The sequence below is a fragment of the Myodes glareolus genome, chromosome 10, assembly GCF_982192425.1.
Source record: "Myodes glareolus chromosome 10, mMyoGla1.1, whole genome shotgun sequence".
Classification (NCBI taxonomy): Eukaryota; Metazoa; Chordata; class Mammalia; order Rodentia; family Cricetidae; genus Myodes; species Myodes glareolus.
The window spans coordinates 23,983,759-24,006,282 of record NC_142035.1 but is presented as its reverse complement, the minus strand read 5'-3'; the positions used below and the strand labels follow the sequence as shown (position 1 = coordinate 24,006,282).

At 38.2% G+C, this 22,524-nt stretch overlaps 1 protein-coding gene across 3 annotated transcripts in view; it reads left to right on the top strand.

Moving 5' to 3' along the window:
* Itch (itchy E3 ubiquitin protein ligase) overlaps positions 1-22,524 on the top strand; it is an 84,615-nt gene that overhangs the window by 48,737 nt on the left and 13,354 nt on the right. For all 3 annotated transcript variants that reach the window (XM_048431536.3, XM_048431534.3, XM_048431535.3), the window contains exons 13-22: positions 382-466; positions 4,731-4,859; positions 8,763-8,835; positions 10,215-10,286; positions 12,746-12,834; positions 15,965-16,124; positions 16,906-17,039; positions 17,354-17,494; positions 20,392-20,512; positions 21,300-21,404. In XM_048431536.3, the coding sequence (XP_048287493.1) occupies positions 382-466; positions 4,731-4,859; positions 8,763-8,835; positions 10,215-10,286; positions 12,746-12,834; positions 15,965-16,124; positions 16,906-17,039; positions 17,354-17,494; positions 20,392-20,512; positions 21,300-21,404 (1,109 nt within the window). The remainder of the gene's footprint in view (positions 1-381; positions 467-4,730; positions 4,860-8,762; positions 8,836-10,214; positions 10,287-12,745; positions 12,835-15,964; positions 16,125-16,905; positions 17,040-17,353; positions 17,495-20,391; positions 20,513-21,299; positions 21,405-22,524) is intronic.

The following is a 22,524-nucleotide window of genomic DNA, read 5'->3' as shown; positions in this document are numbered from 1 at the left end:
TATGTGAACTTATGTGCATAAGTTCTGGTACCCTTGAGTTACAGGTAGTCTTGAACTGATGTGGGTGCTGGGAACTGAACTTGGGTCCTCTAGAAGAGCAAAAGTGCTCTTAACTACCAAGCCATCTCTCCAGCCCAGAAATAATATTTAACAACTTCATTAACAAAGAGAAACGCTCTCAAAAGTGTGAATGAGCTAATGAAATGGAAGAAAGGCATATATGTTTCAAAGGCTAGGATAAGCTTTCATGTGTATAATATGATAGAGAAATTATGAAATCATTAGTCATTAAATGGGCAGATTCAGCTTATTTTTATCTTAGTTTGAGGGGAAAGAACTATTCCGACATTAATATTGTGTTTTTCATTTTGTTTAATAAAGAGAAGAGAACTGATAGCAATGGCAGAGTGTATTTTGTCAACCACAACACTCGAATTACACAGTGGGAAGACCCCAGAAGCCAAGGGTAAGAACTTTAGTGTATATATGGCTTCTAGCAATTGTTTACCTATTTCTGACTCATTTATGTATCTTTCCTCAAAACCCTTAAACATTAATCACCTATAATCTTCTTCTTGGAAGAAGAAAAATGATTACTTTCATATAATGAAAACCTTGAGTTTTATGAGAATGAACCGGGGATGAGTTGGCACAACTCACTGGTTTTCTTTTTTTTTCCCCACCAATAGAATTGCAGAACTTAAAAAAAAACATAAAAATATGTTTATATGTTATTTTATATGATATAATGTTTATGTATGTAAGAATTTGCTGATTAATATACCAAGAGATATTATCACAAGTTTACTTATTTAATGTTTGATTACAGAATACCGTGATTTATGTTACATAAATTATGTCATTCTGTGTGTTAAAGTTAGCTAAGGCCTTGTTTTTTGAAAAAAGTACCACTCAAAGTTATTTCTCAGGCGGAAAGTGGTGGTGCACACCTTTAATCCTAGCACTGGGGAAGCAGAGGTAATCAGATCTCTGTGAGTTTGAGGCCAGCCAAGGCTACATAGTGAGACACTGTTTCAAAAAAAAAAAAAAAGAAGGAAACTAATTCTCAGTTTCTGTTTCAAACAAAGCTTAGAGTTCTGGAAGAAGTCAGAAATCAAGGTGTCAGCAGACAATGTGCCTCTGATGGCCAGGGAAAAGGGGTGCTCCAGTCTCCTAACCACTACCATCTCCTCCCACTGCCTCCTTTTCCTCGTCTTGTTTTCTGACACAAGACCTCTCAATGCAACTTCTGCAGTCCTGGAACTCACTATGTAGAGCAGACTGGCCTCAAACTCACAGAGATTCTCCTGCCTGTGCCTCAAGTACTAGGATGAAAGGTGTGAGCCACCATGTCTGGCTTCTCCCAATTTATAGTTTGCTGGCTTGTGTCAGCAGTATTTTAGTCTTCACGTAGCTTGCTCTCTCTCTCTCTCTCTCTCTCTCTCTCTTTCTCTCTCTCTCTCTCTCTCTCTCTCTCTGTGTGTGTGTGTGTGTGTGTTTGTGTGTGTGTGTCTCCTTTTATAAACAGGGTCTCTCTGTATAGCTCTAGCTGTCCTGGAACTCACTCCATAGACCAGGCTGGCCTCAAGACTCAAAGGGACCTGCCTGCCTGTGCCTCCCTAGTGCTGGGATCAAAGGTGTGCACCTCCACTTCGTGGCCACATAGCTTTCTTTTATATTTTTGTTCCAATTTTTTCTTTTTATATAGACACCAGTCCTATAAGATGTGACTCCAAGTATGGTGACATTGTTTCCAAATAAGGTCCTATCCTTGGGTGCTGGTCCCTAGGACTTAGACATAAGTATTTGAAAGCAAAGCATAGTTACCTCATGACAGAATGTGATATTATAACTATCTGATGGTTCTATTTTTTGAGAAATATGGCAAACTGTGCAGTTTATATGTTAATCACAAATACAGGCATATTCCTTACACCTTTCTCACTTCAAACATCTATCTACAAATTTTCTCACAACTACTTTTTAAGGGTGATAGAGATAGTAATAGTAGTGTACATTTGTAATCCAAACATTGGGGAGATTTAAGTGGGAAATCTCCAGTTCCAGGCTGGCCTGGGGTACTTAGTGAGCTCTAGTCTGAGAACAACATAAAACATTGGAATTACTGAATTATATTCAGTCACATTTTTTATAGAGAAATAATAGAGACAGCAGGAGGAAGAATATGCAAAGAGTCTGAGAAGATTCTAAATTCCTGTTGCTAAAGGAGAGTCATGTGCTTTGATGTTGGTAATATGTAAATGCTGACAATAGGGAGGTCTGTGGACTCCACACAAGTGTCCATTTGCCCTTTTGAGTGAAATAAAACAGTCTGTAGTTCCTCCAGAGACCAAAGCTATTGCAGTATGTCCAGGGTCTCTCTCCTCTTTGTAGGATGCCCAGTGGGGAAAGCCTCCAGGCAGAGAAGGGCATTCCTGATAGGCACAGCCACCCCTACTAGCAAATCACTTTCTGATAGTTGAGAACAAGAGCAGCCTTCTATAAGTATGATTAATTCCTCATGATACAAATCCCATGACTCACATTTCAATAGTTCTATCAGTTTACTTATTTAAAATACTTTATCTAAAAAAGAGGTGCTTATATCCCTTAATGCATTAATCCATTGTTTGAATAACATGGGATAATTCACCAATACTATATGCCAATTTATCTTAATTTATTTTAATAGTTTTCAAGACAGCTGGTCATTGAGCTTATCTAGGAACTATAATCACAGTGGAAGTGAATTTTTTTTTATATTTTTGGTTAGTCTTCCCTGACATTTGTGTTGAATTGTATAAATAAGACTAAATAGTCTTAATATTTTGGTAGTTTGTAAAACATGGTTTAAGGCAGTGTTCTGAATATAGCAGAAAAGTGTACTTGATGAAAACAACAATCAAAACCAAGAGTGTTTTTCTATAATAGTGAGCTTGAGTGTTTTCAGATCTCTGCTTTTCTTCCTTTGTGATAGAAACTTTAGTATTCCCAGTGTTCCCTCATACCAAGTCCATTAGATAAGAAACTTAAAGCTATAAAGCCAGGCTGGAGGGGTGATGATGTAGCTCGGTTGGTATAGTGTTGTTTGGCACGCATGAAACCCTGGTTTTGATCCCTAAGAACCTCACGGGTAACATGTGCATATAATTCCAGTGCTTGAGGAGTAGAGGCAGGAAGGTCAGAAGGTCAGGGTTATCTTAGGCTATGTGAGCTAAATCCAGGATATTTGAGACCCTATCTCAAAAAAAAAAGGGGGGGGGGGAGTGAACTGGTATACATGAATAAAAGTTGCATTTATTTTATTCAACCAACTGAGAAGTCTGGTTGCCTTTATGCCTGAAAAGGACAGTAAATTCATAGGTACTAATATCCATTTTAATATTTATGCTAATGCATTGATTATTTGGGTACTGTAATGGATCATTTATATAGGTCATTGTTGATTTATGATCTAGTTTAGGAAACCAGGTGGTGATGGTGCACACCTTTAATCCTAGCACTTGGGAAGCAGAGGCAGGCGATCTCTATGAATTCGAGGCCAGACTGGTCTACAGAGTTAGTTCTAGAACAGGCTCCAAAGCTACACAGAGAAATCTTATCTTGAACCTCCCCACCCCCAAAAAATCTAGTTTAGTTTCTAAAACTCATGTAATAGTTGCAGAGTAGAGAGTTTGGCAGCACACAGTCTGAGGGATGATGACACCATGCCAGCAGCACGTAGAAGAGAACTGGACAGAATGATTAATTTGTAGTAGGAGAAAGAGTGGACAGTTACTGTTGGAAGGCTTTCTTTCTGCTAGACCATTTTCTTATTTCATTTCTCATATGGTCTTATTATGTAGTATTGTCTTGATTGTTTAATATTTTTCTTTATCTTTTGAAAATTTTGTATGTGTATAATGCATGTTGATCCACTTCCTCCTCCTCCCTCCAGTTCTGCTCAGTGCATCTGTACACCAGGCTGGCCTCCAACTCAGATCTGCCTGCCTCTGCCTCTGCCTCAGTCTTCTGGGTACTTAGAATAAAGGCATGCACAACCACATCTGGCTGTTGCCTGCATTTTATGGATAAAAAGCCTGAAGTTTAAAGAAGGCAGCCTAGAGTTTTCAGGATATAAAGATATCTGAAAGATATCCTGTTCAGGAAAAAGATAAGGACATTTTGTAAAGAACTTTCAAGTTGCCTTGACAGAGAAAATAGATTTGTCAGTGGGAGAAGATGTCATTCAGAACTATGACAGATGTGACTTGTTTGGGAAAATGATCACTGGCTATGTGCCATGAAATCTCAGGGTTCCTGAGATGGAGTCTAAAAGAGAAACTGAGTTGATGAAATCTGACTTAGGGAGATACTCTGTCAACAATATCATGTAGGTTTAAATGCAGAAACCCAAAGTAATAGTGAGAATCAAAGATAGGGGATGGCTAGAAAGACTTCAAAGGCAGAATGAGTTAACTTGGGTACCATGACTATTTGAGGTGAGTTATTAAATAAATGGGAGAACATAGGCCAATAATGTGATGATGATTCATTTTTAATATTGTTGATAATGACTTTAATGTGTTTGTAGAATGTCTAGGTAGGGATATATATTATCTGAAAATACGGGATTATGTAGATTTTCTGAAAGATTTTTATTCTGTTTACAGGTATTTTTAGTTTCTTGTTTTTGGCAAAGAAGCAAGCCTTTGATATCTTTTGTTTATGGTTTCCTCTGTATTTTATAGTCAATTAAATGAAAAGCCCTTACCTGAAGGCTGGGAAATGAGATTCACAGTGGATGGAATTCCATATTTTGTGGACCACAATAAAAGAACAACCACCTACATAGATCCACGTACAGGAAAATCTGCCCTGTAAGTTTTCTTAACATTATTAATTTAAAAAAAAAACAACTAACTTATTGGATTTTGACAAAGATCTTAGTTAGCAAAGACTGGAGGTGTATGTGAGTTGGCCCATAGGTCTCTGAATATTGAATTTTGTTGTTGTTTGTGGGTGGGGCACGGTGGGGAACAGTTCTTATCTTGTAGCTCTGGTTGCCCTAGAAGTCACTCTGTAGGCCAGGCTGACCTTGAGCTCATAGAGATCACCTTACTCTGCTTCTACTGGTGTTAAAGAGGTATGCCATCATAATACCATCATGCTAAGTTTAGAAATTCTTTATATACTGACAGGAGTCACTTGCTACATTATCAGAAATGTATCATTGTGTGGGCATTGAAGAATATGCTTTCAGAAGCCTAGATGGATTAAACCTGCTACATGGCTAGACTATATGCCATGTACACTCAGTATAGGTGTATGACCTATTATTCCTAAAATCATGATGAATAAAACACGGAATTAAATAAAGCACTGGAAAAAATGATGCAGTCAAGACACACAGGAAGCACAAAATGTGTGATGTTCAGCCAGCATTATATGGCTGTTTTATAGTAAACTGTTTTTTGTTATTGTTGCTTTGTTTTGTTTTGCTTTTTTTTACTCTTTTGAGACAGTCTCACTATGCAAATCTGGCAATGTAGACTGTGTTGGCCTTGAATTTACAGAAGTATCTGCCTCTGTTGCAGATTGTCACCCTAAGCTGAACTTTTATGATAGAAGTACACTCTAAAATAATGGTTTAAAACGGGGCACTAAGCCTGGTGTAGTGGTGCACACCTTTAATCCCAGCACTCAGGAGGCAAAGGCAAGTGGATGGATCTCTGAGTTCAAGGACAACCTTGTCTACATAGTGAGTTCCCGGATAGCACTTGCTGTCAGGGAGACAACACAAGATGGCTCAGTGGGTAAAAGCACCTACTGCCAAGCCTGAGAACCTGAGTTTGATATCTGGGACCCACATGGTGGAAGACGAGAAATGACTTCCACAAGTTGTCCTCTGACACTCAAGCACCATGGTATGAGCATGCCTACACACATAGACATATACGTACATACTAAATAAATAAGTAAGTAAATAAATAAAAGTGTTCAAAAGAAGTAGAGCTGGAATTGTAGTTTCCCAATTGGTAAATAAATAAGTAGATGGAATTCTTTTTCCTTTTATTGGAAGAAAGTATATTGATTGAGTGACTAAGTAGTATCAAAGAGGTTAGAGGTGTAGCTCAGTTGGAATAATGCTTGCCTGCGTGCATGAAGCCCTGAGTTCAGTCGTCAGTAGTACATACAACCGGACATGCCTATAAGACCAGCATTTGGGAGATGGAGACAGGAGAATCAGAATCTTGAGGCCAGCATGGGCTATATGAGACCTTGCATCAAAACAAAACAGAAGTACAAAAAGATCCCACTCAGTAACAAGAGTACTGCCCTGCAGCCAATTAGATGGATTTCTTCATTTCTTTTTCAAATTCATTGCTAATGTGTAGAAATATAACTGATAATGTGTTAACATATTCTGACACTTTCTGAATTTGCTTTTCTTTTAAAGTGATCTTCATTTTCTGCATATAAGATTTTATCTGGAAACAAATCATTACACTTATTACAGTGTGCCCTTTGTTCTTCTTGCCAATACTAGACATCCTTTTATTGCTTCTGACCTGATCTTGTTAGATGTTTCTACCTTCTTTTAACTAAAAAAAAAAAAATGCCACTGTGTGCTGTTGCTCTTCTTTAATGCTAGCACTTGGGAGGCAGAGGCAGGCAGATTTCTGTGAGTTCAAAGCCAGCCAAGACTACATAGGAAGTTCCTGCCTCAAAAAATATTTTGTGTGTGTTCACAAAGGATGGAAGGGTTGCCAGAGCCGCGGGATCCTTGTTTTACAGACATTTGTAAACCACCCACCTGTGTTAGGATCCGAGCTCTGGTCCTCTGAGAGAACAGGAAGTGTTCTAACCAATGAGCAATCTTTCTCTCCCTGTTTGTTGTCATTAGGTTGATACATGATTGTTACATGATTTCATATGTTGAACTATCCTTATATTCTAATGATAAATCCCATTTGGTATGTGATATAAAGGATTAAAGCATCAATCCTTTAATATTCTGCCAAAATCCTTTTGCTAATATTTGACTGAGAATTTTATTCTTCTGTATATTAAAAGCTTATGTACTTACAGTAGAAACTGTGAAATCAGTCCAATTAGGCCCCAGTGAAAAATTATAGAAATAAACTAGATGTGAAAATAAATTATAAGTAGATAATGTAGTTTCAGTAAAGGTTGGGTGCATATAACAGAAAGTCCTATAATAATAATACCTTATATTCAAATAGTAGTATATTTCTCTACAATATTTAAGAATAACCTGGACCAGATAATGATATATGCCTGTAATCATAACTACCTGTAACTCAAGTTCCAGGAGATTCAGGCACCTGCTTTGGCCTTCTCTGGCATGCACTCTTTCCCCTAGATAGAATTAAAATAAAAAGAATGTAACTCAACCAGATGGTTGTGGTACACATCTTTAATCCCAGCACTTGGGAGCCAGAGGCAGGCAGATCTCTGTGAATTTGAGGCCAGTCTGGTCTACAGAGCAAATTCCAGGACGGCCAGGACTGTTACACAGAGAAACCCAACAAAAAACAAACAAAAAATATAACTCACCGTAAAATAGGAGAAAAATCATATGGTCAGTGACTGGAGCAGTGCCTCATTACTTCAAAACACTTGCTGCTCTTGGAGAGGATTCCAGGTCAGTTTATGGCATCTACATGGCATCTACCAACACTCTGTAAATTCAGTTCCAGGGTATCCAGTGTCGTCTCTGGTCTCGTTGGGCATTAGGGACTCATCATGGTCACAGACACATATACATGTCAACACTTATATACATATAAATTAATGAATCTTTTAAAATAAATCATAATTATTCAGTAAAAGCTTTTGATGAATTGCAAGACAATTTTGTGGTCCTCTTTCACTTGCCTTGGAAATGTTCTTATAAAAGTACAGATAAAAGCCTCCATTGTGCTTAATGATGAAATAATTACTCCATATAGGATGTTTATCACCATTTCTGCCACTCAGCATCATATTGGCAATCAAGTGTAGAAGTGATAGGCTGGAGAGGGGGAAGTAAGGCTATCTGTCTTTCATAAGAATCATATGTGAAAATTGTAAGTAATGTAGAGAAAATTGCTAGAGCTAGTAAATTTTCCAGGATTGCAGGATATAAAATCAGATGTAATTCTACATTAAAACAGCCAAACAGCGGCTTCCAGTGATCTGGAATTCTTCCTGTTCTTTGGCCCTAGATCCTGGTTTCCATCCTCATTGTACTTGTCATTTGAAGAAAGAACACACTGGAATGAAAGCAGCAAAACCCTGAACCAATATTTTTGCTCCTTAAAAAAAATGACTTCTTGAAAGCCCCCTCCAGCACTTGTGGTTAGAGCTCCTAGGTTGTCTAGACCCGAAGTCTCACAGACACATTAGGAAATGTCTGTACTCGGTATCATTGACTTGCTTGACCTTGAGTTTCATGAGGACTAAAGGATAGAGTAGTGATGGATGGCATTTTCATGACGGAGCTCTTCTGTCCAGCCCTGTTAGATCACCTGCACATAGAAAAAGCCCCCCTAGCAATGGCTTCAACAAGAGTTTACTTAAAAATAGTCCTTAGGGAACATTCAAAAAAGAAAAGGGTAAAGATATACTAGGAATATGCTATGCTGGGTGTTTTTGTATCTGTCTGCTGAGTACTGGGTAGCAACAGGTGGGGATATGGGGAGTGTATTTGCTTTTCTGTAACATTTCTTTGACAAGCAGTTTCATATGTCGTATTAATGTTAATCTTTGTTCTTCAGAGACAATGGACCCCAGATAGCATATGTTCGGGACTTCAAGGCAAAGGTTCAATATTTCCGGTTCTGGTGTCAGGTTAGTGTTGGCTCTGGGTCTCTGTATCTCTTTTCTTTGTTACATTGCTATGTTACACTGCAGTTCTGCAAATGTGTATTGACAATAAAAGTGTGAGGCATTGGAGCCATCCATTTTTAGGACAATGAAATATTTATCAACTAGATAATTGCCAAAAGATTAAGCTAGAAACCATTTAAATAAGAAAATATTGTGACTTTTTTTGGGTACCTATTGTTTTCAAGTTGTATAAATTTTGGGGGGTTTTTTTTTTGGGGGGGTGGTTTTTCGAGACAGGGTTTCTTTGTAGCTTTGGGGTCTGTCCTGGAACTAGCTCTTGTAGACCAGGCTGGCCTTGAACTCACAGAGATCCGCCTCTGCCTCCTGAGATTAAAGGCGTGTGCCACCACCACCTGGCAAATCTTGAAACAAAGTATTTTCTGATAGACTGCAATTGTTCACTTTCCTAACTAGTAGTGTGTGTATGTGTGTTTGAGTCAGGACAATCTAAATAACCCACACTGATTCGGACCTTCTCGATGCTGCAATTATAGGTGTTTGCCTCGTCCATAACTCCATGTCTAATGTTTGATAGAAATGTCTTTGATAAGTACACATATGATAAATACATACAAACATATATTTAATGTTTTATGGTATCTAAATAAATGATTTTTTGTATGGGCTCTAAATAAAATGAATGCATTAATTGAAGTATTATGTTAAATACCCAAAATCAAGTTTTTATGAAGATTGTTTTTTAAGATTTATGTATTATGTATACAGTTTTCTGCCTTTTTTTTTTTTTTCCCTTTTTGAGACAGGGTTTCTTTGTGTGATAGCCCTATTTGCCCTGGAACTCACTCTGTAGACCAGACTGGTTTGAACTCATAGAGATCTGTCGACCTCTACCTCCCTAGTCCAGGGATTAAAGGCGAGCACCACCACTGTCCAGCATATATACAATTTTCTGCCTGCATGGCAAAGAGACAGCACCAGATCTCATTATAGATGCCTGTGAGCCACCATGTGGGTGCTGGGAATTGAACTCAGGACCTCTGGAAAAGTAACCAGTGCTCTTAACCTCTGAGCCATCTCTCCAGCCCTTAATTCAAATTTTTATAATTAACTGGGAAACATAATTCTGAATTAAAATTTGAAAATCAAAAGACTTACTTGAGTTCTTAAATATAAGCGTTTTACATACACGATCTGATTTTCTTCTTACTCATATGGAAAAGAATCAACATGAATGCTGACAAATGTGTTGGCAATCATGGTATAAATTATTCAAAGTGTGTTCTCGTTTGCAAAGATAAAAGTAAGTAAAACTTTCCTTCTTGGTTTTTGCTAGGCCATTTTAGTGGTGAGAATTGACTTCAGTTGTTCTTATATTTCAGCAACTAGCCATGCCACAGCATATAAAGATCACAGTGACAAGAAAAACATTGTTTGAGGATTCCTTTCAACAGGTATTGTCTGGGTCAATCAGTAATTACTACCTTCTGGCACTCAGGGTTTGTGTATGTGTATACATACGTGCATACGCTGGTATTCTTGCCTATGCGTCTAAGTGTGGAAGCCAGAGGTGTACTTCCGGTGTCTTGTTCCAATACTCTCTACCTTGTATTTTAAGACAGGGTCCCTCACTGAACCTAGTGCTAACATTTGGGCTAAATCAGCTAGCCAGCAAACCCTTAGGATCTGTCTATCTTTGCCCCTCTGGTGCTGGGGGTACAGGCATGTGCTGCCATACCAGGCTCCTATGTGGGTTGCTGGGAATTTGAGCTTAGGGTCTCAAGCTTGCACAGGAAGCCCCTTATCCTCCAGCCATTTCCCCAGTCCCTGACCTTGAATTTTTCAGTTTAATTTTGTTGCCAACTGTCTTAGTACATCACATTAGGAATGTACAAGTGCTCCTGTGCAGTGTTCTCTGCTTTTCAGTGAAATGATTTGTGAATTTTAAGTTCTCTAAGCTGCTAAGTGAGTGATCGGAATGATACAAAGGTGGAAACATCACCAGTCACGAGATGGAGGCCTGGGAATAACCTTACAAACGTGTGAATGAATAGGGAAAAGAGGAAAGATTTTATTTTTATGCTTTTGTATTACTTTGGATTTTTATGCTAAACATGTGTTTCTCTTAGAAGTGTATTTTAAGTAGGAAAGAAATTAGCCATTGGTAACAGTTATCTAAAAAATGCTCTATGAATTTTCAGTAGTGAATAAAGTTTTTGTTTCCTATCAGTGAGTGAGTTCGCTATTTATCTTTATACCGTAGACATCACTCTCAAGGCAATCGCAATTAAATGTTAGATTGTGTATATTAAAACATCCTGTGGATGGAATTTTCTTTAAAACACCTTGCTGGTCTTTGTCTTATTACTAGATGTGAAAGTGGTGATTTTCAAGGCCCTCAGTCTGTTGTGATAGGTAGTTTTGTAAACACTGAACTGAGTGCAGAGGAAGAGGTTGGAGCCATTGGCCTCACCTGGCTGCTTAATTTCAGGAAGAGTTTTGTTCCTTTTCTGATGGTGCCTCAGGTATTAACATTAAAGAGAAAAGCCAGTTGGCATCCTGCTACATGGGAGAAGAGAATGGGCCTTGGCAATTAACTGAGGCACTCAGAGAATTATGTTTATACACATGGCCTGATATAAGCCTCCGTGGCCATGTTTAGCCCAGCCATTACTCATTCCTAGCCCTCATACTCATGGCTCTCTTGTCACTGAATAGTCAGTGTCGTTTGAACCATTTGTTTTTTTTTTGGGGGGGGGATTATAACCCGCTAGTACCTGTAATGACAAGATGCAGACAGTGACTAGGGAAGCCTTTTGTCTTTGTGCCCTTACACTGAAAGGCTTTTGCAGTGACATGATGACATGCTAAAACATTTAAAACTCATCTTAGATTTTACATCCACCAAATAAATGGGCAGTTATAATGTAAGGAAAATATAGCTGCTTAGAGGTAATCTGATATCAAAATAGGACGTAATTTAAAAGTTAGCAACAGGTTTTCTTCATAGGTATTGGATAACATTGCTTTAAATGGTGTTTTTTACTAGCACAGTACAAGTGTTTATGGTGGAAAGTGTAGAAGAAAAGTCTCTTCTCATTAGCCCTTGATAAAGGGAACTGTTTAAACTAGTTGTAACCTTGTGACATCTCTCAAGTGTATGTAGCTCAGTGCCTAGCTTATGGTGCTTGTGGGGTGTTTGTCATAAACGTACACATCTGTTACACCTGGATACTGTTTGTCTTTTTCTCTTTCATAGGGAACTGAGAACCTACTGATCCTCTTTGGATTTTTAAGTGTTAACAGTTTATTCTTACCATGTGATAAAGTACAGGCATTATATCAAACTGTCTATCCCTCTCAGGGCTCTGAGTTCTAAGCGAAAGTAATTACATAATTTTACCGAGGGAGAAACAGATTGACCTATCTACTGTAGCTTGGTAATGCTGCTGCCCTTCATATCTGAAGATGACACTGTTAACCACCCTTGTAGGAGGCAAACTAGTAGTTTTTCTGTATAATTATAGACTCCCACTGTGTGTATTTCCAAAGATAAGTGAATCTGCAGTCACTGTTAGTCAGTTAGTTAATATGTGAATCTTTTGACTGTGAAACAATACTAAACCTAACCAGCCCTACTGCTCTTTCCTCCCTAACTGGAGGAAGGGGAGAAAAACATGTAATCCCCAACTGCTGTATAGTACACAATTCAACTTTGTAAGTTTCATGGAAAAGTGTATAAAGTATGTAAAAAATAGATGCATATAGTAAATATATGGAACATGAATGTATTTCTGTATGTGTACTGTTAACTAGACTGTAAACGATCTATTTCATGCCTATACTGGAGTAAGTGGGAAGTGTTGCCATGTTTCCACAGTTGCAGTCACAGTTCTCTTACTTTGTTTTGTAGATCATGAGCTTCAGCCCGCAAGATCTGAGAAGACGTTTGTGGGTGATTTTCCCAGGAGAAGAAGGTTTAGATTATGGAGGTGTAGCAAGGTAGTGATATATGAATACTCAGAACTTAGTCCTTTCCTCCAAAGGTATCATCACACTTTGTTCACAAGTGCTATTTTCTCAGTCCAATGTTTCAGGAAAATGAAATATAGATAATTATTTTAGGTTTATTACACTACAGAATGTCAACAAGCATTACCTCAGTGCCTATTGTCTAAGAACTGCTAGTTGATTGCACCTGCATCATTCACATGGTCCTCAGATTAACCTTGTGGGATAGAATTTTACAGACGATGAAATTTAAAGAGTCACCTAGACCACATAAGTTGTAGCCAGTTGTAAGCTTTCCGTTTTCTGACCAGTGACTAGTGTCTGTCAACCAGCTGTCTGTTCCATAGATGACCTAGAGCCCTGTAGTGTCAAGTCTTTCCTTCCTCGCTAGAGCTCTGAGAAAGTTGGTAGTGCCGCAGTTCCTCCCTAGGATTAACTTGGTGTTGAGAATATAGAGTGCTAGGAAAAAAAGAGTTAAATGTCTTTGTTTTTTCACATTGAAGCATCTGTTCAGACTCTAAAAGACTTGTGCAGGAAACAGCTTTGCTTATTACATGACAGTATTATACTGGTTTACGATTTTAAACTAGGGCCACAGCATGACTCAGTGGATAAAAGTGCCTGCCACAAACCCTGACACCTATAGGAGGAGAGAGACCAACTCCCCCAAACTGTCATGTAACCTCCACTTGCACATTGTGGCCTTTCTGTGCTATGACCTACACGTACGTATGCACGTACATACACACATATACCTGCACATACTCACATGCAGCATACATACAATGATAATAAAAATAAAGGCCAGTGGTGGCGCATGCCTTTAATCCTAGCACTTAAGAGACAGAGGCTGGCGCATCTCTGAGTTTGAGACCAGCCTGGTCTACAGAGTGAGTTCCAGGGCAGCCAGGGCTACACAGAGAAACCCTGTCTTGAAAAACCATAGACGATAGATAGATAGATAGATAGATAGATAGATAGATAGATAGATAGATAGGTAGATAGGTAGATAGGTAGATAGATGGATGATAGATGAATGGATAGAGAAGACAAATATTTAAAGCTAAATGGATAATAAAATTTAAAAATTTTAAGCTGCATGTAGTGGCAAATGACTAATCCCAGCATTTGGGAGATAATACTAGGAAGAATCAAGTCTAGCCTAGGCTACAGAGGGCATTTGAAGCCAGCCTGGGTACATGAGACCTCTCTCAAATAAAATTAAATAAAAATTACATACAAAGCAGTAGCAATGTGGAAGGGCAAGAATTTTTTAAAAGACAGCTTGAGCTGTCTTTTGAGCAAATAACTGTTTCTAGGATTATTTTGAAGCATAGAAATACTTTGGGTTTTTTGTTTTGTTTTTTAAATTCTTTATATTTTTTATGCGCATGAGTTTTAGCCTGCATGTATGTGTGTGCCTGGTGACCTTAGGGGTCAGAAGAGGGTGTTGGTTCCTTAGAATTGGAATTTTAGGTGACCGTGAACCACAATGTAAGTGTTGGGAACTGAAGTTAGATTGCAGTCAGTTAGTTGTCTTAACTACTGAGCCATTTTTCTAGCCTCTGAAGTACTGTTTGTTTATTTGTTTTGTTTTGTTTGTTTTTTGAGGCAAGGTTTCTCTATAGCTTTGGAGCGTGTCCTGGAACTCACTCTGTAGACCAGGCTGGCCTCAAACTCCCAAGAGATCCATCTATCTCTGCCTCATGAGTACTGAGATTAAAGGCGTGCACCACTACAGCTTGACTTGTTTGTATTTTGAGACAAGGTTTCTGTATAGCCCTGAATGTCTTGAATTCACAGAGATCCTCCTGTCTCTGCTTTCTGAGTGCTGGGAATAAAGGCATGGGTCACCATGCCTAACTGAAATGCTGTTTGTTTGTTTGTTAATGATTTAAAGATTTTTTTTTTGAGGAATCATTTGTGCTAACTGGTGAGTACATCTTACTAGTTACTCTTTTTATAAAAAAGGATTTTATCTGTAATTATGTATGTATGTGGCGGGGGAGTACACATAGGAGTAAAGTTCTTGAAGAGTCCAGAAGATAGCATCAGATCATTTGGATAAGAGTTACAGCCAGTTGTGAGCTGCCTGATGTGGCTGATGGGAGCTGAACTCTGGTCCTCTCAAAGAGCAGTTTGTGCTCTTAACCAGTGAGCCATTTCTCTAGCCTGAGTAATTTTTTTATAGCTTAATAAATTATAAAATGCAAGTAAACTATTTGAAAATACACAAAATAACCCTAAGTAATAAATGTGCAGAGAAACATTTAGATAATTGAGGAGGCAATCAAATCACTCTTTCATAATCAGAAGATTGTCCAGCAGTATTAAAATATTTGCAGAATTCTCGCTAACGGTGGCACTTAGGCTAACAGAAAAGAGGTCTAGGGTACATACTGATGGCACAGTATATTGGACCGGATAGACCTATCCATGTTATATAGTGACCATGATCTTATGTTGGTGTTGTCAAGTCACTTTGATTAGCGCTTCAGGGAGACTGGTGAAATTGCTACACAAACCTGTCAGCCAGAGCTCAGTCCCCAGGAACCAAACAAAGGTAGAAGGAGAGCCTTCTGAATTTTTGCACTTCTGCCTTCTCTCTCTCTCTCTCTCTCTCTCTCTCTCTCTCTCTCTCTCTCTTTCTCTCTCTCTCTCTCTTCCTCCCCACCCCCCAGCAAGAATAAAATAAACTTCTTGGGGCATTTTTCTAATGAAAGACTGACTAGACGTGCTCTCTCTCGGAAAATGCCCTGTCTGGCGCAGTGGCTGTGCTGAAGTACACTATGAGACTGAATTGATGATGTAGTGGTTCTGATTCGGCTGCTCTCATTACCTGCACCAATAGTAAATCTTAAACTAGGATGTATGGTTATGATTAGAAAAATTTTAGTTGGCAATCAAGTAAGGGTCTTTCAAGTTATTGATATCTTAGAGTATTTGAAATTTAAGAGCATATAAATAAACTGTGTAACATAATATAACAAAAAATCAACAAGGAATTAGAAAAGCTTTGCAGCTGAGACAGTCAGGTTCGTAATACTCTGTGCACTGCTCTGTGATTTGTTGACATGGTTTCCTACAAGATTTTTCATCCCAAGTTTTCTTTTGATTTCAGAGAATGGTTCTTTCTTTTGTCACATGAGGTGTTGAACCCAATGTATTGCCTGTTTGAATACGCAGGGAAGGATAACTACTGTCTGCAGATAAACCCCGCTTCCTACATCAATCCAGACCACCTGAAATATTTCCGCTTTATTGGCAGATTTATTGCCATGGTAAGTACAGGTGCAAAACTGTGAATTTACTCATTCAACAATACTAAATTTTTGTGTATTATAGATCATGTGACAAAATTTTTTTTCTTTCTCTGTCGCTCTTTCTTTCTTTCTTTTTTTTTTTTGGTTTTTGAGACAGCTTTTCTTTGTGTAGCTCTGATTGTTCTGGCACTCACTATGTAGGCCATGCTGGCCTTGAACCCACATCTGCCTGCCTCTGCCTCCCGAGTATTAGGATTAAAGACATGCACCACAACCTCCCATCGTGACAAGAATTTTAATTTTTCAAATTTATTTTATGTGTCTTGCTGTTTTGCCTGCATGTATGTCTGAGCACCATGTGCGTGCCTGGTGCCTGTAGAGACTAGAAGGAAGCCTGAGAGCCTCTGGTACTTCAGTTAAAAAACAGTAGTGAGCCACCATGTAGGTACTGGGAATAAAACCTGATCCTCTGGAAGAGCAGCAAGTGCTCTTTCTGAGCCGTCTGTCTAGCTGAAAAGGTTTTAGAGAAGTGAGTTCTTAATCATGTGTGTGTCTGTGTGTGTGTGTGTCTGTGTGTGTGTGTATGTGCACGTATGTGCTTGCTTGTTTGTTTATTTTTTGAGGTAACTTGGTTTCCAGTTTATGGAGATCAGCCTACCTTGGCCTTTGAGTGCTATTAAAGGCATGTGCTACCACACCCAGCCTCAACAGATTTTCAAATGGAGAATTTATACAATGTTTTAATGTTTAATAACTTTTGAATTGTTATCTTAAATGCTATTACTTCCTTTCTGTATAGGCTCTATTCCATGGGAAATTCATAGATACTGGGTTTTCTTTGCCATTCTATAAACGCATTTTGAACAAACCAGTTGGACTTAAGGATTTAGAATCTATTGATCCAGAATTTTACAATTCTCTCATCTGGGTTAAGTAAGTTTCTTTTTATACTCTTAAAATATAGTCTGTGTGCTTTCATTATGGTGCTAATAGACTGTTCTACATTATAGTCATGTAATTAATTGTTTTATTAAATTTAAATGATATGGACTTAATCTTTCTCATGTTCAGTATGATGATTAATCTTACAAGGTTTTATGTAATATGATTTTAATATTCCACTACTTTGATTTTGATGTCATAATTTGAGGCTTGTTACTTAAATTCAGAGTTGAATTAAATAAAAACTTTTGAATTATGATTGAGTTGTGTATATATAACAAATAGTGCCAATTTCATTTGTGCAGAGAAAACAATATTGAAGAATGTGGTTTGGAAATGTACTTCTCTGTTGATAAAGAAATTCTAGGTGAAATTAAGAGTCATGATTTGAAACCCAATGGAGGCAATATTCTTGTGACAGAAGAAAATAAGGAGGAATATATCAGGTAAGAGACAGTGTTCCTAAAAGGGGACAAGAGGGATAATGGAAGTGGGGTGGGGGGTGGAGGGGTGGCTCAACAGGGAGCAGTATTTGCTGTTTCCAGAGGAGCCTGAATGTGTTCACAACCATCTGGAACTCCAGCTCCAGGGGGTCAATACTTTCTGTCCTCTGGACACTCACACATATGGCATACCAACATATCCTTAAATAAAAATAGTCTTCTGTTTTAGAAAATGAGACTGTGTGAGTTCGAGACCAGCCTGGTCTACAAGAGCTAGTTTCAGGACAGACTCCAAAGCCACAGAGAAACCCTGTCTCGAAAAACCAAAAAAAAAAAAAAAAGGAAGGAAAGAAAGAAAGAAAATGAGACAGTGTTCCTTTAGCCTTTTTGTCTAATAATCGCTAAAAGGTGGTATTTTAAAAATAATGTTTGTTTTATGATAATCACTTTTTTGCAAACAGTTTTCATTTCTAGGATTTTAAAAATAGAAAGTCATGGTAAATCATTTATTTATTTATTTATTTGAGATATGGTCTATGTAGCCATGGGTAGCCTGGACCTTGTTATGCAGATCAGGCTGATCTCAAACTCACAGAGATCCACCCACCTCTGCTTTCCCTGTGCTAGGATTAAAGGCCAGGCATCACCACTCCCTGTCGGAGTCCAACCTCTGCTTGGATTCAGGTCGTGAGACAGGGTAGGGGCGTCGGCACAAGCTGAACACCAAGTAGATTGTACTCAAGTGGCCCCAAATAGCTCAGGGTGTATTTATTTATACTCAAGCAGAATTTTTCTTACCAAGGTTACACAAACAGCTTTATGATTGGCTTCTGATTTTGACTTTAAAAAATACATCACAATTTAAGTAATACATCATGATCATTATGAAAGTCCCTATTGTTCCCCTTTATGCTTCCCCAATACACCTTCCCACCCACACCCTGCATAGCCTTATTCTAGACATAGAGTTCAGCATTTTTGCAGACCTGACTAAATATCCAGTCAGACACATCCTGCTCTTGCAACACTTACATCAGCGACCACCACTTGTGGTTACAGAGTTAAAAATTAATACACATGGGCACAATGCTTTAAGGACAACAATATTCAAATCCAGACAGTTACTTCATGTCTGCAAGATATGCTTTTATACAGTTCCCTTTTCTATAAGAGAGTCCCATGTCTCCATCTCTGTAAAAGGCAAACTTTGACAAGGCACTCTTTCCCTATCTCACTATACCACACTTCTTCCACCAGTATAAGCTCTTGTGTATGGTAAAGATGGGTCTATCCATCCCATATTTATATTGCATTTTTCTTCTCATCAGAATATGCTAGATCGTTTCATTGATTCTGTATGATTGGTGTCTAGAGAACTTACTCTCAACAGTTAACACTATGTGAATTTCCTGAGGCTTTTCCCTATTCTGTGTCTGTTTGCCCTACTCTCCTTTCTAGAACATGGTTAATGTTCCAAGTGTTGTTTTCTCATATATACCCAACTATCTCTATGGAGTCAGAGTAGCTCCCAGGATTACGAGTTACAGTTAGTAATTCCAGATAAGAGATTTGAGAAACATTAACCCCTTGTTGAATCTTAGAGGAAAATATTTGAAAAGGAACAGAGTTTCCAGGGAAAATTACAGCTGTTGCATGTGTGGCTGGTAAGTAAAACTAAAAACTCCCAAAGAATCACCAATATAATGAGAGAGAAAAGAGCCCGCAAGCTGTACAAATTTTGCAAATTTCTACCCTGTCCTGTGAGAATCTGTTTCCACAGGTGCCTTCTTCTGTGGAAACCCATTCGACAGGTAGTCAGATGCTGATCCGAGACGAGACTGCATGGCCTCTGACAATTCCTGGCATGGATACCCTCTTTTACATATTAGTTGTTTTGTTTGTTTTTCTTCTTTTGAGACAGGGTTTCTCTGTGTAGCCCTGGCTGTCCTGGAACTCACTCTCTAGACCATGGTGGCCTCAAACTCACAGAGATCCACCTGCCTCTGCTTCCTGAGCGCCAGGATTCAAGGCATGCGTCACCATTGCAGGCTTGTTTTTTTGTTTGTTTGTTTGTTTGTTTTCTTTCTAAGAGATTTAATTTGTTCCAGGCATCGTAGCATACACCTGCTGGTCCAGCACTTTGTTAAACAGAGAAAAAAAATTCAGAATCATCTTTGGCTATAGAGAAAATTTTAGGCAAGCCTAAAACAAGCAAATCTCAGTGGGCCCTTGTGGGAGAGGGCTCATAAGTGGAAACTCAAATAGATGGGGAGACAAAAGTAAGCCCTTAACGTGCCACCAGACCACTCTGACCCAGTTGCTTTTATTCTCTTATTTTTCTAGCTTGATACTATTTAAAATAATCTTTAAAATGTCATTTTGTTTTGAAACTTTTATTGTAAGCCAGTGTATGGTCTGTCTTGTGCACGTAATGTGTTCCTATTGTTGGATTAGTTATTTCAAGAACTCAGATACCTAAAATATACACATTGGTTTGCTTGTTAATTTTTTTTAAAGAAAATATTCTGAAACAAAATAAAATTTTATATGATATTAGCTTTTGAGAGATGTAGATAAGAATTGAAATCTACAATTTTATGGTAAAGAAGAGATTAAAGAAAGTAATTCTCTTTAAAAAGTACTTTCTAGCATGGCATGGTGATGCATGCCTGTTATCATAGCCATTGGGAACCTTGAGACCAGCCTGGGCTACATAGTGAGTTTGTTATAGGACAGCCTGAACTACATTGTGAGACCCTCTTTCAAACAAAGGCATTCGTGCTACTCTAATTTTTATGTGTATTTCAGGGCTTTACAATGAAGTTTACATTTTTAATTTTATGCAGTTTTTAAAAGTAAAATCTTAACTTCCTGATAAAATTTCCATTCTTATTTGCCAGGATGGTAGCTGAGTGGAGATTGTCTCGAGGTGTTGAAGAACAGACACAAGCTTTCTTTGAGGGCTTTAATGAAATTCTTCCCCAGCAATATTTGCAATATTTTGATGCAAAAGAATTAGAGGTAATGAGTTTTTCTTTATTCCAACACACTAGTAGATGCCTTCAGGTATTTATTTTTGAATAAGTATTTTCATCTGGTATTTATATTTTTTATGCAGGCAGGTGTTTGCAACACCCTCAGTTCATACTAAAACAAAAAAAGAATATTACCTTTCAAAAAAGGTATTGTTGGGGCTGGAGAGATGGCTCAGTGGTTAAGAGCATTTCCTGCTCTTCCAAAGGTCCTGAGTTCAATTCCTGGCAACCACATGGTGGCTGACAACCATCTGTAATGAGGTCTGGTGCCCTCTTCTGGCCTGCAGACATACACACAGACAGAATAGTGCATACATAACAAATAAATAAATAAATAAATAAATAAATAAATAAATATTATTATTATTTTTTTAAAAAAAGGTATTGTTGTGGTTGGAGAGGTGGCTAAGGTTATGCAACTGCCTGCTCTTCCAGAGGACCTGAGTTCAGGTCTCATACCTGAGGGTACCAGGCTCTCTAGCGGTGCACAGATCCGCATACAGACAAACATACATACACATAAAATAAATCAATATTTTTTAAAACTCTTTTTAAAGCATCTTATTATTAATGTTTTTCTGCAGTTCAGTAACCATTTCCCTCAATATGTGACTCCACACATGGGAGCTGCCTTCTCAGAATCATGTGACTAGGACTCTGGGTATAGAGTCAGTCTGTCTTTAGTCGGCATGTTCCATGTTAGTCTTACTTACGTGAAACAATTTTGGTTGCCTAAAGTAAGAACTTGTTCTGTTCTTGTTTTATTGCTGTAGGTCCTTTTGTGTGGAATGCAAGAAATCGATTTGAATGACTGGCAGAGACATGCCATCTATCGCCACTACACAAGGACGAGCAAACAAATCATGTGGTTTTGGCAGGTTTGTTTCTAAATTTCTTTTTTAAAAATATTTCTTTATTTTATGTATATAGTATTCTATCTGCAGGTACACCTGCGTGCCAGAAGAGGGTATCAGATCCCATTATAGAAGCTGTGAGCCATTATGTGGTTGTTGGGACCTTAACTCCCAGGAAGTGCTGCCAATGCTATTAACCACCGAGCCATCTCTCCAGACCCTCTAAATTTATTTTTATAGATAGGCACAGCATGCATTTTATTCATTCATTTGTTTATTTATTTATTTAGAATTTACCAAAATAAGTAACTCAGGAAAATGTGCAGGCCCTTTGTTCTGGCTGTGCATTACAGTAATATGTTATAAGAACTGAGTATGATTTTAACGGAGTCCTCTAAAGACTGTTACCGAGTAACACATACCTTGTACTTTTGCCAGAACATAAGCTAGTTTCACAGATAAGATTCATTCATTAGGGGCTGGAGAGATAGTTCACTGGTAAAGATCCCTTGTTCTTATAGCAGCTCCTATGCCCACACGAAGACTCACAGTCATCTATAGCCATGTGTGTGCTACACACACACACATGCAGCTTAGCCACTCCTGAACATAAGTAGGAAAAAAGTGTTTAAAACAGAGATTCACTTTTTTATGTTTGATATGAATACTTTTGGAATCTTATGAAACTATAAAGTATGGCTTTGATCATTGCTTCTTAAGAATTATGTAAATTTAGATGGCAGATTTAGCAGATCTGGTTAGATTTTGTGAGAGCTCTCAAAAAACGCCTGCTATCTGGGCTGTCCAGCAGATAAAATTCATATTACAGAAGCACAAGTACCTGAGTCTGGATATACAGCACTCACATGGAAAAGAGCTGGGTCCAGAGACATGTTCCTAACCACAGTGCCGGGGAGCACAGATTGGAGGACCCTAGGGACTCAGTAGCCAGTCTAGCTGGTCAGTGAGCTCCAAGTTCAGTGAGAGACCATGACTCAAAAACAAAAACAAAACATAAAAACAAAAAACAAATAAAAAACCTGGAGAATGATATAGGAAAATTTCTAACATTGATCTCTGACCTAAACACATACTCAAATATGCATGCATACCTGCACACAACATGTATATACCATCACCAACA